This window comes from Lithobates pipiens, unplaced genomic scaffold (assembly GCF_037356315.1).
Source record: "Lithobates pipiens isolate NorthernLeopardFrog02 unplaced genomic scaffold, aLitPip1_a1.2 Scaffold_1, whole genome shotgun sequence".
Lineage (NCBI taxonomy): Eukaryota > Metazoa > Chordata > Amphibia > Anura > Ranidae > Lithobates > Lithobates pipiens.
This window is the reverse complement of record NW_027507685.1, coordinates 53459680-53472278: the sequence shown is the minus strand read 5'-3', so window position 1 is coordinate 53472278 and position 12599 is coordinate 53459680. Positions and strand designations below refer to the sequence as shown.

Here is a 12599-nt window from a genome sequence, read left to right as displayed (position 1 = left end):
TTATGCTGAGCTAAGTGAGCTTTTTCAAGCTTAAAAGGGGAGGACACAAACGGCATGAATACAGATCTTGGTTATAAAGCCAAATGAATACAATTATTCTACACCCACTCACTTTGAAGAGCACCTTTGGCCCAGTATCCTCCAGATCCCCTTGGGCTGCTGGGTACCCATAAAATGCCCTCTTCCCCTTTGGTCATTTATTTTTAAATATATGCACCTTTCATCTTTCTACCACTTATTTGGTTTTACTTTTCTTGTCATAATCACAAACATTCTATCTTTCACATTTTCCTTAAATAACATGCAGCTTTTTTAAGTTGATCTGTTCTTTTTTCCATTTTGCATGTGCTAGGATTTCTGTTTAAGTTTTTCTTCCAATTTTTTGTTGAAATAAATTATATTGTGATTTCCAGGTGCAAGAACACCTTTATGCCAACCCTGATTCTTGGTGTATAACATAGTAGTATAGTATAGTAGTGTAAATTTTATAGAATAATATATTATTATATAATATATTGCTAATAGTAATATACTGTTAAAATGAATTGCCCATAAAGTATATATGCTTTCATGACTATGCACTGGTCATTAAAATGCAAGCTATGATGGAAGAGCCTAGTGTGTATAGCTCTGAGTAATATGATGATGCTAAATAAAGATGTAAAACTATCACACCTATAAACAAATCAACACACAAGTAGATAATGCAAACACCAGGCACATGTTATCTGTTGGCCAAGGTCATTGCACAAGGGATACTTTATTATGCTGATAATGATACTAAAGACAAACAAAGCAATAGACCCAAGCTTCAGAGGCAATCATCATCCCAAATGGAGGTTAACAGTGGTTTGACAATTTGTAGTACTTAAAGTGCTTGTAAAGTCTCAGTTTGTTTTCTTTAAAAATAATAAACATGTCATACTTACCTTCTCTGTGCAGTGGTTTTGCATAGGGCAGCCCAGATCCTCCTCTTCTCGGGTCCCTCTTCAGTGGTCCTGGCCCCTCCCTCCTGTTGAGTGGCCCCCACAGCAAGCAGCTTGCTATGGGAGTCCCCAAACTGAGCCACAGCTCTCTGCGTCCATTTAGACATGGAGCCCCGGTTCAGCCATGCACCCTCTCTCTTCTGATTGACTAATTGACTTTGATTAACAGCAGCGGGAGCCAATGGCAATGCTGCTGTATCTCAGCCAATCAGGAGGGAGAGTCCTGGAGGGCCAAGGCACACGTGCACATCGCTGGATAGAGATGGGGCTCAGGTAAGTATTAGGAGGGCTGAGGGGGGCTGCAGCACACAGAAGGCTTTTTATCTTAATGCATAGCATGCATTACAGAAAAAAAACTTCTGTCTTTACAATCACTTTAACTGCTTGAGCAGTCATTCGGCTATAGCACGGACCTGCTTTGCCGGGACAACGTCTATTGACGTCGTCCAGTGCACGAGCAGCCTGCATGCCCCCTGAGGGGCGCGCGCGGCGCGCTCTGTGATCAGCGAGTCTATGAGACTCGCCTGATCACAGATCGGAGCAAGGGGTCGATCCCGACCCCTTACCACATGATCAGCTGTCAGCCAAGGACAGCTGATCATGTGATCACTACAGAGCCGGTAATCGGCTATTTTTCCTCCTCGCGCTGACAGCACGAGGAGAAAAAAAAGAAGCCGATCACCGGAGGCCGTAAGAGGGACTTCAGTCCCGATCATGGCGAACTGGGGCTAGCGCAATAGGTGCCCCCTGCCAGTGCCACCTAAAATATGGCAAAAAGTGACACCAATTAGTGCCCATAGTGCCACCCATCAGTGCCCACAGTGCCACCCATCAGTGCCCACAATCTGCCTCAACAACAGTGCTGCACCTCAGTGCCACATATCCGTGCCCATCAGTGTCATGTTCCAGTGCCCATCAGTCACGCCCATCAGTGCCCAGCAGTGCCACCTATCAGTGCCCATCAGTCCCATCTATCAGTGGTACCTATCACTGCCCATCCGTGCCACCCATCAGTGCCATCTTATCTGTGCCCATCTTTGCCCATCAGTGCCGCCTTATCTGTGCCCATCAGTACTGCCTTATTTGTGCCTATCGGTGCCACCTTATTAGTGCCGCCTTAACTGTGCCTATCAGTGCCCACCAGCACCGCCTATCAGTGCCCACCAGCGCCGCCTATCAGTGCCCACCAGCTGCGCATCATCCGCGCATTTCAATGAAGGAGAAAAATTACCTGTTTGCAAAATTTTATAACAAACTATTAAACATTATTTTTTTTCTTTTGCATCTTTTTTTGTTTGTTTAGCAAAAAATAAAACTCCCAGCTGTAATTAAATACCACCAAAAGAAAGCTCTATTTGTGAGAAAAAAATTATAAAAATTTAATTTGGGTACAGTGTTGTATGACCGCGCAATTGTCATTCAAAGGGCATCAGCGCTGAAAGCTAAAAATTGGTCTGGGCAGGAGGGGGGTTTAAGTGCTCAGTAAGAAAGTGGTTAAACTGCTACTGCATTCAGGGGATTAATTGTTTTTTTCAGGGCGATAGTTAAGACACAAAAGATTTGGTGCATTGCCCTCCAAGGATTGGCATTTAACCATTTGCTAACTGGGCACTCCTATCCAGCTCAATTTTCAGCTTTCATCGCTGATGCAATTTAAATGACAATTGCGTGGTCATACAACACTGTACCCAAATGAAATTTTTATCATTTTTTTTCCCCAAATAGAGCTTTCTTTTATTGGTATTTGATCACATGTGCAATTTTTATTTTTTGTAAAAAAATGTAAAAAGACCGATTTTTTTTTATTTTATTATAAAATTTTAAAATGGGTAATTTTTGTCTGTCATTGATGTACGAGTCAGGGCTGGCTTAGCCCTTCCTTCTCTGGGCTTGCTGCTCAGCTGTCGGCTAATTGCCATCTCTCATCTCTCTCCACAGTTGACAGCTGTTCCTGATCATGCTCGTCTGACCTGCCTACTTAAAGCTGTCCAGCTCACTTCACCTCTGCCTTCGCCTTGGTCACATCATAAGAAACCATCTCCTGCGGTTCTGGTTAAAGACTTGCTTGTTGACATCCCTTCTGGCTCCTTATCTTGCTTGCTGTTGCTCTACTTGGATCCCTGACTTCTGGCCTGGCTGATTACCCGATCTGGTTATTGAACTCTGGCCTGGCTGACTACTCGATCCAGTTACTGGACTCTGGCTATGCTTTGACTATGCTTTTTCTATTTACCTTTTTATTTTTATTTAATAAACAAGTGTGATTTAATTGTACTTCTCTCTTGGTCTGATTCATGGTTTCTGACAGTAGGCGAAGGCCATGAATTCAGAAAATACAGTCAATCCACTTGTTGGTAATATTTTTTCCAGATTGGATAAGCAAGAACACCGCATGGATCAGTTTGCCATGGCGTAACAAACGCTCCTGAGTCGCACGGCTCACCTGGAATCCCCCACGGTGGCTGCTCCGGTACGACCTGAGTCGCAGGCCATCCCTGCTGCTGCGCCAGTCTCTGTGCAGGCACCCGCCTTGAGTATTACCTCTATAAGAGGTATGTCTGCTTCCGTTCCGCTTCCCCAGCGATTTGGGGGTGATCCCATTCAATGCAGAGGTTTTCTCAATCAGGTTGAGATATACTTCGAGATGCTGCCCCAGGCGTTTCCCACGGACAGAAGCAAAGTAGGTTTTGTGATATCTTTGCGTTCTGAGAGAGCCTTGGCCTGGGCTAACCCTCTATGGGAGACGCAAAAACCTGTTGTCTTGAGTTACGCTGAGTTTGTGGCCTCCTTTAAAAGGGTATTTGACGTTCCTACGCGCTCCGCTTCTGTGCCAAGTGCCTCATGACCATCAAACAGAGTACGAGAACTGTTGCTGACTACGCCATTGAATTCCATACACTGGCAGCAGAGGTTGCTTGGAACAATGAGGCCCTCGTGGCTGCTTTTTCTCATGGTCTCTCGGATTCCATCAAGGATGAGATAGCAGCCCGAGATATACCCACTGAGCTGGAGAGCTTGATCTCATTTGCCATCCTCATTGACTCCAGACTCAGAGAAAGACTTTCTCTTAAGGAGCACTTGCAGAAGCCTCCTGTATGTTTGCCTCCAAGCTTTGTAGTCCCACCCATGCCTCCCTCACCTCCCATGCCTCCTGGTACCGAGTCGGTCAGTGAGGATGAACCCATGCACCTGGGCTACACGCGTCTCTCTGCGGATGAGAGAGCCTTTAGGAGGAGGGAGAGATTGTGCCTTTATTGTGGCCAGGCAGGTCACTTTTTGAAGTCTTGTCCTATGCGTCCAGGGAACACCCGAACCTTGAGGTCCTGTCATGAACAGACCTTAGGTGGCGTTGTTTCTTCCCCAGTTATCCAGAAAGATAAGCCCCTGGTTTCGGTCACCCTTTCTTGGGCTGAGTCGTCCATCGAGATACAGGCTCTAATCGACTCTGGGGCTGCAGGCCTGTTCATTGATGCTGCATTTGTTTCGCAGCACTCGATTCCGCTGCAGCTACGGGACACTCCACTTGCCATTGAGGCTCTTGACGGGAGGCCTTTACAGCCTGCCCATGTGACTCATGAGACGGTTCCGTGGTCCATGGCCCTAGGGGCTCTTCACCATGAGATAATCCAATTCCAAGTTATTTCCTCACCCAGGTTTCCACTGGTTATTGGTTGTCCTTGGTTACAGAGGCACAACCCCTCTTTTGATTGGCTCCGTGCTGAGGTTCTCTCCTGGTCACCACAATGCAGTGAGACATGCTTCCTGAAGGTATCCAAGGTCCTGTGCACCTCTTCACTCCCTCCCTGCCGGAGGAGTACCACGATTTTAGCAATGTCTTTGAAAAAAGATCAAGCTGGTAGTTTTCCTCCACACTGGTCTTATGATTGCAAAATTGACCTTCAACCTGGTGTCATACCTCCTCATGGCCGGGTTTACCCTTTGTCTTGGAGGATAAGGCCATGGGGAGTATGTTGCTGACACACTTTCTCGAGGTTTCATCCGCAAATCCTCATCTCCTGCTGGTTTCTTCTTTGTGAAGAAGAGCGGTGAACTGAGACCTGAGACCTTGTATAGATTATAGGGGTCTCAATCGTGTCACGATTAAGAATGCCTATCCGATTCCATTGATTACAGAGTTATTTGACAGCCTCAAGGGAGCAACGGTTTTCACAAAGCTTGACTTGAGAGGGGCATACAATCTTGTGTGCATTAAGAAGGGTGACGCGTGGAAAACTGCGTTTAATACCAGAACAGGCCATTATGAATACCTGGTAATGCCTTTTGGCCTTTGTAACTCCCCGGCAGTTTTCCAGGAATTTATTAATGATGTCCTCCGAAATTTGTTGCAGTTATGTGTGATGGTTTATCTCAATGATATCCTCATATTTTCCAAGTCCCTGGAGAGCAACCACACAGATGTCTGTCGTGTGCTTCAGAAACTAAGAGAGAACAATCTCTATTGTAAACTGGAGAAGTGCGAGTTCCATCGTGAACAGGTTACATTCCTGGGCTGTGTCATTTCCACTGCTGGTTTTTCGATGGACCCAGAGAAACTTTCGGCGGTCCTACAGTGGCCTCGACCCATGGGTTTACGTCCTCTGCAGCGTTTCCTGGGTTTTGCCAACTACTATCGGAAGTTTATTCGTAACTTCTTGTCTTTGGTCAAGCCCCTGACTGATATGACCAGAAAGGACGGTAACCCACAGAGTTGGTCTCCAGAGTCCATTAAGGCCTTTGAGACTCTCAATACTGCCTTTGTTTCTACTCCTGTGTTTGCACATCCTGATCCTATGTTGCCTTTTATCCTAGAAGTTGATGCTTCTGAGACTGGAGTTAGCACCCTTCTGTGTCACCGTCCTAACTCTGAGAGCGCTATGCATCCGTGTGGCTACTTTTCCAAGAAATTGTCACCTGCTGATTGCAATTATGAGATTGGAGACAGAGAGCTGTTCGCAATCATTTTAGCCCTGAAAGAATGGAGACATCTGCTTGAAGGTACCACTGTCCTTGTTCTTATTCTTACTGACCATAAGAATCTTACATACTTGTCTGAGGCTAAGCGACTCTCTCCCAGAAGGGCGCGATGGGCTCTTTTCTTGTCGAGCTTTAATTACATTGTCTCATTCTTACCCGGTACTAAGAATGTAAGGGCTGATGCCTTGTCACAACAATTTTCCTCCCCTTCCAAGTCGGAGTCGGTTCCAGTTCCTATGATTCCTCCTGATCGTATCTTGGCTACAGTTCGCACCAGTCTTACTTCTCCTTTGGGTGACAAAATTCTTGCTGCTCAGGTCCATGCTCCTCCTGAGAAACCTTGTGACCGCTGCTTTGTCCCAGAGAGTCTCCGTACTGCTGTGCTCCATACTTACCATTCTCCCAAGACAGCTGGCCATCCTGGGAAGAATCAACTCATTTGGGCCATTTTACAACAATTCTGGTGGCCTAGTCTACGGGCTGATGTTACTGCCTTTGTAGCTGCCTGTCCTGTGTGTGCTCAGAGTAAGACTCCACGACACCTTCCAGTTGGCCTCCTACAACCCATACCTGTCAATGGATTTCATTGTGAAGTTGCCCAACTCCCAAGGCAACACTGTTATCCTTATGGTGGTTGACCAGTTCTCAAATGTGTCATTGTATTCCACTTAAGAAGTTGCCTACTTCTAAGGAGCTGGCTTCCATTTTTGCTCGGGAGATCTTTCGCTTACATGGGCTACCCAAGGTGATTGTCTTGGACGGGGGCAATCAGTTTGTCTCCCGGTTCTGGCGAGCCTTTTGTGCACAGTTGGGAATCCAGCTTGTGTTCTTTTCTGCGTATCACCCGCAGTCTAATGGGGCCGCAGAGCGAGCCAATCAGTCCTTGGAGCAATTCCTACGCTTCTATATTTCTGACCACCATAACAACTGGTCAGACCTATTACCATGGGCAGAGTTTGCTCACAACAGCGCCTTGAATTCTGCCTCCCAATTGTCTCCATTTATGGCAAATTATGTTTCCCAACTTTCCATGTTGCCTGACTCATTTGTTCCGCAGAGTATTCCTGTGTTCCGCAGAGTATTCCTGCGTTCCACTTGGGTACAGGTCCAGGAGTCTTTGTGTCATGCTAATGATAGGTACAGACTCCATGCTGACCGCAGACTCCTGCCTGCGCCTTCCTACCAGGTTGGGGACAGGGTCTGGCTGTCATCTCGCAACCTCTGGCTTCGTGTTCCCTCACTGAAGTTTGCACCTCGGGTTATTGGGCCTTTCCATATCCTTCGCAGGATTAACGCAGTGGATTACGCGTTGGACCTTCCTCCTAGTATGCGCATCTCAAATGTGTTTCATGTCTCCTTATTGAAACCGTTGGTCTGTAACCGATTTACCACCTCGGTGCCACGCCCTCACCAAATTCAGGTTGAGAACCATGAGGAGTATGAGGTACAATCCATTGTTGACTCCTGTAGGTTCCGTGTGCGCATACAGTACCTGGTGTATTGGAAGGGGTACGGTCTGGAGGAACGCTCCTGGGTTTCATCCTCGGACGTACATGTCCCTGTTTTTCGCGATTTCCATAGACTGTTTCCCCTCAAGCCCGGTGGCCCTCCGAGGGAGAGGGGTCATTGAGGAGGGGGTACTGTCAGGGCTGTCTTAGCCCTTCCTTCTCTGGGCTGGCTGCTCAGCTGTCGGCTAATTGCCAGCTCTCATCTTTCTCCACAGTTACCAGCTGTTCCTGATCATGCTTGTCTGACCTGCCTACTTAAAGCTGTCCAGCTCACTTCACCTCTGCCTTCGCCTTGGTCACATCACAAGAAAACATCTCCTGCGGTTCTGTTTAAAGACTGGCTTGCTGACATCCCTTCTGGCTCCTTATCCTGCTTGTTGTTGCTCTACTTGGATCCCTGACTTCTGGCCTGGCTGATTACCCGATCTGGTTACTGAACTCTGGCCTGGCTGACTACTCAATCTGGTTACTCGACTCTGGCTATGCTTTGACTACGCTTTTTCTATTTACCTTTTTATTTAATAAACAAGTGTGATTTAATTGTACTTCTGTCTCGGTCTGATTCATGGTTTCTGGCAGTACGCTGATGAGGCAGCACTGATGGGCACCGATAGGTGGCAGTGATGGGCACTGATGGGGGGCAGTAATGGGCACTGATCGGTTACACTGATAGGCAGCACTTCTAGGTGGCACTGATTGGCACCACTGGTGGGCATTGATAGGTGGCACTTGTGGACATAGATAGGTGGCACTTGTGGACATTGATAGGTGGCCCTTGCGGGCACTTTCAGGTTGCAATTATGAGGCATAATTGCCTCTTCCATTTCAGGACTGATGTCCCTTTAAGGTGAGCTGGTGATTGGCCTTTTTTTTTCTCCTCCGCTGTCAGCGTGTTTGTAAAACCCTATCAATGAACCTCCCTCCTCTCCCATTTGCTCTCTTTTGTTCTGCTAATTAAACCATTGAAGGTGTTTTAGTATATCTGTTAAGTGCAAAAATATATGTTGCTTTTTGTCAGAAACCTTGCAAGTTGATAACATCCTGTGCTCTCTGCCTGTGCAAAAGAAGGGGTTTGGAGAGGAGGAAAGGTCTGCATTCTTTGTAATCCATCAGACATGAAATAGGCAGGGTTGACACGAAGTGCTTAGGAAATCAGAGCTGTGTTTAGTCAAAGCAGAAGGTAGCAGAATGCTGGCACATTAACGGGTATTTTTCTTAATTTGCAGGATAAAACACAGAGAATTTACTTGTATTCCAGAGATGTCCTAAATGTTTTTTATTATTATTTTTTCCTTCACATACAGTTTAAGGCTACGTTATTGCACTTTACATTTTAAAGGTTTTGTTTAGGGGCTAATTTTAATTGAAAGAGTCTCTTAATGTTATGTATTAGTTAAGCTTGTATTGTTCTGTATTAAGGGGTCACCTTTGCAAGTTTCATTAGCTGAAAACAAAATTTTCCAGCTCCCTTGTTCAATTTGGTTATCATGAATGAAGGAAAATTACCCAGTATTTCTGGATTTTAAGAAACGTGTAACTCACTCCCAAATGACAGCGAGGATGAACAGCCACTTAAGCACCCAGGACTCTCACATGAAGGAGGAAGAGTCCTCAGCCTTGTGTGATCCCCCAGGGATGACTTCAGGCTTACCCATGTCTTTTTCCCTTTGAATCTAGCAGAAAAATGGAGCAGTGAGAGAGGCAAAATGGAAAATCGCAGATTTATTTTAAGGGTTGGGGCTTTTTGCAAAGTTTAAGGGTATATTAGCAAGTTTAATTTAAACATTTGGAATATAAAAATGAATTATTACCTTTGAATAAATTGGCTTTCCAGGTATTTGGATTGCTGAATACTGCATCTAATTATTTATACAATAAAAACCAACATACCATGCATAAGAGATTTACCAACAAATTGGAAAATCTCTGCATGACAGATGACCTATCATAGTGAGAAGGGGTAAAAATGTTTCCCTATATACACTCTTTCTATAAGCCAGGTGCCATTCAAGTAAGAATAACAATAGTTCAGAGTGTCCATCATTCTGTAACATAGTCTATTCAAGTAGGGCTGCCCTTAATGGAATGAGAGGCCTATGGCATTTTTGATTTGCACACATATACTGTGTTATGTTCAAAGCTTTTAATGAAGATTTGTCTTCTGACAGGCCACTGCTTTTCCTTCAGAAGTCAAAGATTTGACAAAAAGAATTCGTACTGTTATAATGGCAACAGCACAAATGAAGGAGCATGAGAAGGACCCAGAAATGCTGATTGATCTTCAGTATAGTTTGGCCAAGTCCTATGCAAGTACGCCAGAGCTCAGAAAGACCTGGCTGGAAAGCATGGCCAAAATCCATGTAAAGAATGGAGACTACTCAGAGGTAAATATGTAATTGAGAGCTCATAATGGAGAAGTTGACCATATAACGAAGAACTGTTTTTTTTTTTTTTTAATAAAGTAAATTCTTTTGAACACAGCAGTATGATGGAGCCCGATGTATAGGGGAAGACCTTTCGATTTTGATGGCTATACAAATGCTTACTAATGAAAGATTTATACAACTTAATTGCTATACATGCATTGTCAGAGGGTGACATCAGAGTTAAACACCTCCCTGTGAGGTCTGTCTGTTGCTGCTCTTCCCTAGCTCCTGATTGCACATTTTAACATAGCAGAGCCTCATATTCATATATATTTCTCTTAATTGATTTATTATTTTATTTGATAATGTTAAGGAAAATGAAGAGCTAAGAAACCATGTATGTAGCATTGTTCCAGCCTCATATTCTTCTCATAATATAAGTAAACTGTCACATACCTTGCGACTGAGCCTGGCGTCCAGAGGGAGGCCCCTTGTACAGCCCTGGCTCAGGGACCACTGGTGTCACAACAGTGGTCGTGAGAGCCCAGGGAGGTATGAGTGCCTGTGTAGTCTTCCACTGGATGTAGTGATGTGTAGCAGGTGCGTCACCAGAGTTTGCCTGATAGCTGGAACAGTAGATGACAGCGGAACTGCAGACCCTGCAAGCAGCGGTAGACAGTGGCTGGTAGTAGGTGCAGGAAGACTGGTGACCCACAGTAGAAGAAGCATCAGCAGGAGCGAGGCAGGTTTGGGCAGGGCAGATGAACAACTGGATTTGAGGTCAAACTAGCCAGGTTGGCAGTAGACGGTCAGATGCAGGCATAGACGCAGGCAAGGAATTGTCAGGGTACAGGCTAAAGTTGGCAACACGAAATCAGGAAAATAAGCAGAAGGCAGAGCAAAGTCCAGAGACAGGCCAAGGACAGTGTGGGTAGATTTCAAGCGAAGTCAAGAGCAAGCCGGATCAAACATAGAGGTCAGCAGAATCAGATACAGGAATACAGGTACAGCTGCAGATCAGACAGATCAGACTAGTACAGCTGCTGCACCAGTGTCAATGGCTAATGCACATATGTGTTCAGTAAGATGGTCATCAGCAGGTCCGCACCTGTGCATTTGCATGTGACACAGAGCTTCAGCTGCGCTATGGCCAGCACGTTCCTGACATAAACCTGCCGAATTATAATTACAGATTTTACTGTTGTAGGTTTAGTAACACTTTAACAATATTGCTAAAGGTATGTTGACAACAACAGACCACCTACCAAAAAGCACATTTACATATTACTGTCATGGCAAAAAAAAATATGCTATGATAAATCACTGATTAGATAATACAATATAATCCTAATATAATTGTTTTCATTTGCAGACTGCAATGTGCTCCATCCATGTAGCTGCTTTGGTTGCTGAATTCCTATACCGAAAAAGTAAGTAAAAATGTTTGTATATACAGTGCTGTGAAAAAGTATTTGCCCCCTTCCTGATTTTGTATTCTTTTGCATATTTGTCACACATAAATGATACAGATCATCAGACAAATGTTAATATTACACAAAGATACCTTGAGTAAATATAACATGCAGTTTTTAAATGATGATTTAATTTATTAAGGGAAAAAATCTGACCAAACCTGTCTGACCCTATGTGAAAAAGTAATTGACCCTAAACCTAGTAACTGGTTGCACCACCCTTGGCGGTAACAAGCGTCTGTGAAAAAAAAAAAGAGTTTGTGAAAACTGGCAATGAGTCTTTCACATCACTGTGGAGGAATTTTGGAGCACTCTTGTTTGCAGAAGGGTTTCCAGCATCAACGGCCTGTTTAAGGTCACAGCATCTGAATAGGATCTAAGTCCAGACTTTGACTAGGACACTCCATAACCTTCATTTTGTTTTCGTTTTTGAGCCATTCAAAGGTAAACTTGCTGGTGTGTTTGAGATCATTGTCCTGCTGCATAACCCAAGTGTGTTTGAGCTTGAGGTCAGGAATTGATGGCCGGACATTGTCCTTCAGGATTTTCTGGTAGAGAGCAGAATTCTTGGTTCCGTCAGTTATGGCAAGTGGTCCAGGTCCTGAAGCTGCAGAGCAGCTCCAGACTATTACACTACCACTTCCTTATGTGACTGTTGGTATGACGTTCCACTTTCCAAAAAACTCAACTTTTGTCTCATCAGTCCACAGAATATTTGCCCAAAAGTCTTAGAGATAAATCAAAATGTTTTGTGGCCAATGCCTTTGTGTTCTTTTTGGCCAGCAGTGGCTTTGGCCTTGGAACTCTCCCATAGACATAATTTTTGCCCATTCTCTTTCTTATTGTTCAATCATGAACACTGACCCTAACTGAGGTAAGTGAGGCTTTCAATTCTTTAGATAATGTTCTGCATCCTTTTATGACCTCCTGGATGAGTCCTCGTTGTGCTCTTGGAGTAATTTTGGTAGACCGGCCTCTCCTAGGAAGGTTCACCACCGTTCCAAGTTTTCTCCATTTGTGGATAATGGCTCTCACCATGATTGGCTGGAGTCCCAAAGCTTTAGAAATGGCTTTGTAACCCTTTCTATACTGATACATGTCAATGACTTTGCTTCTTATCTTTTCTTGAATTTCTTTAGGTCGCGGCATGATGTGTTGCTTTTTGAGATCTTTTAGTGTTCTTCACTTTGTCAGACAGCTTCTATTTAAGTGATTTCTTGATTCAACAGGTCTGGCAGTAATCAGGCCTGGGTGTGGCAAGTGAAATTTAACTTAGTTTTCCAGAAATGTGTG

General features: G+C 44.6%; 1 protein-coding gene across 2 annotated transcripts in view; it reads left to right on the top strand.

The window, feature by feature from the left end:
- Positions 1-12599, top strand: part of DOCK11 (dedicator of cytokinesis 11) — a 551771-nt gene that overhangs the window by 327988 nt on the left and 211184 nt on the right. For both annotated transcript variants that reach the window (XM_077493986.1, XM_077493985.1), the window contains 2 exons: positions 9637-9852; positions 11207-11264. In XM_077493986.1, the coding sequence (XP_077350112.1) occupies positions 9637-9852; positions 11207-11264 (274 nt within the window). The remainder of the gene's footprint in view (positions 1-9636; positions 9853-11206; positions 11265-12599) is intronic.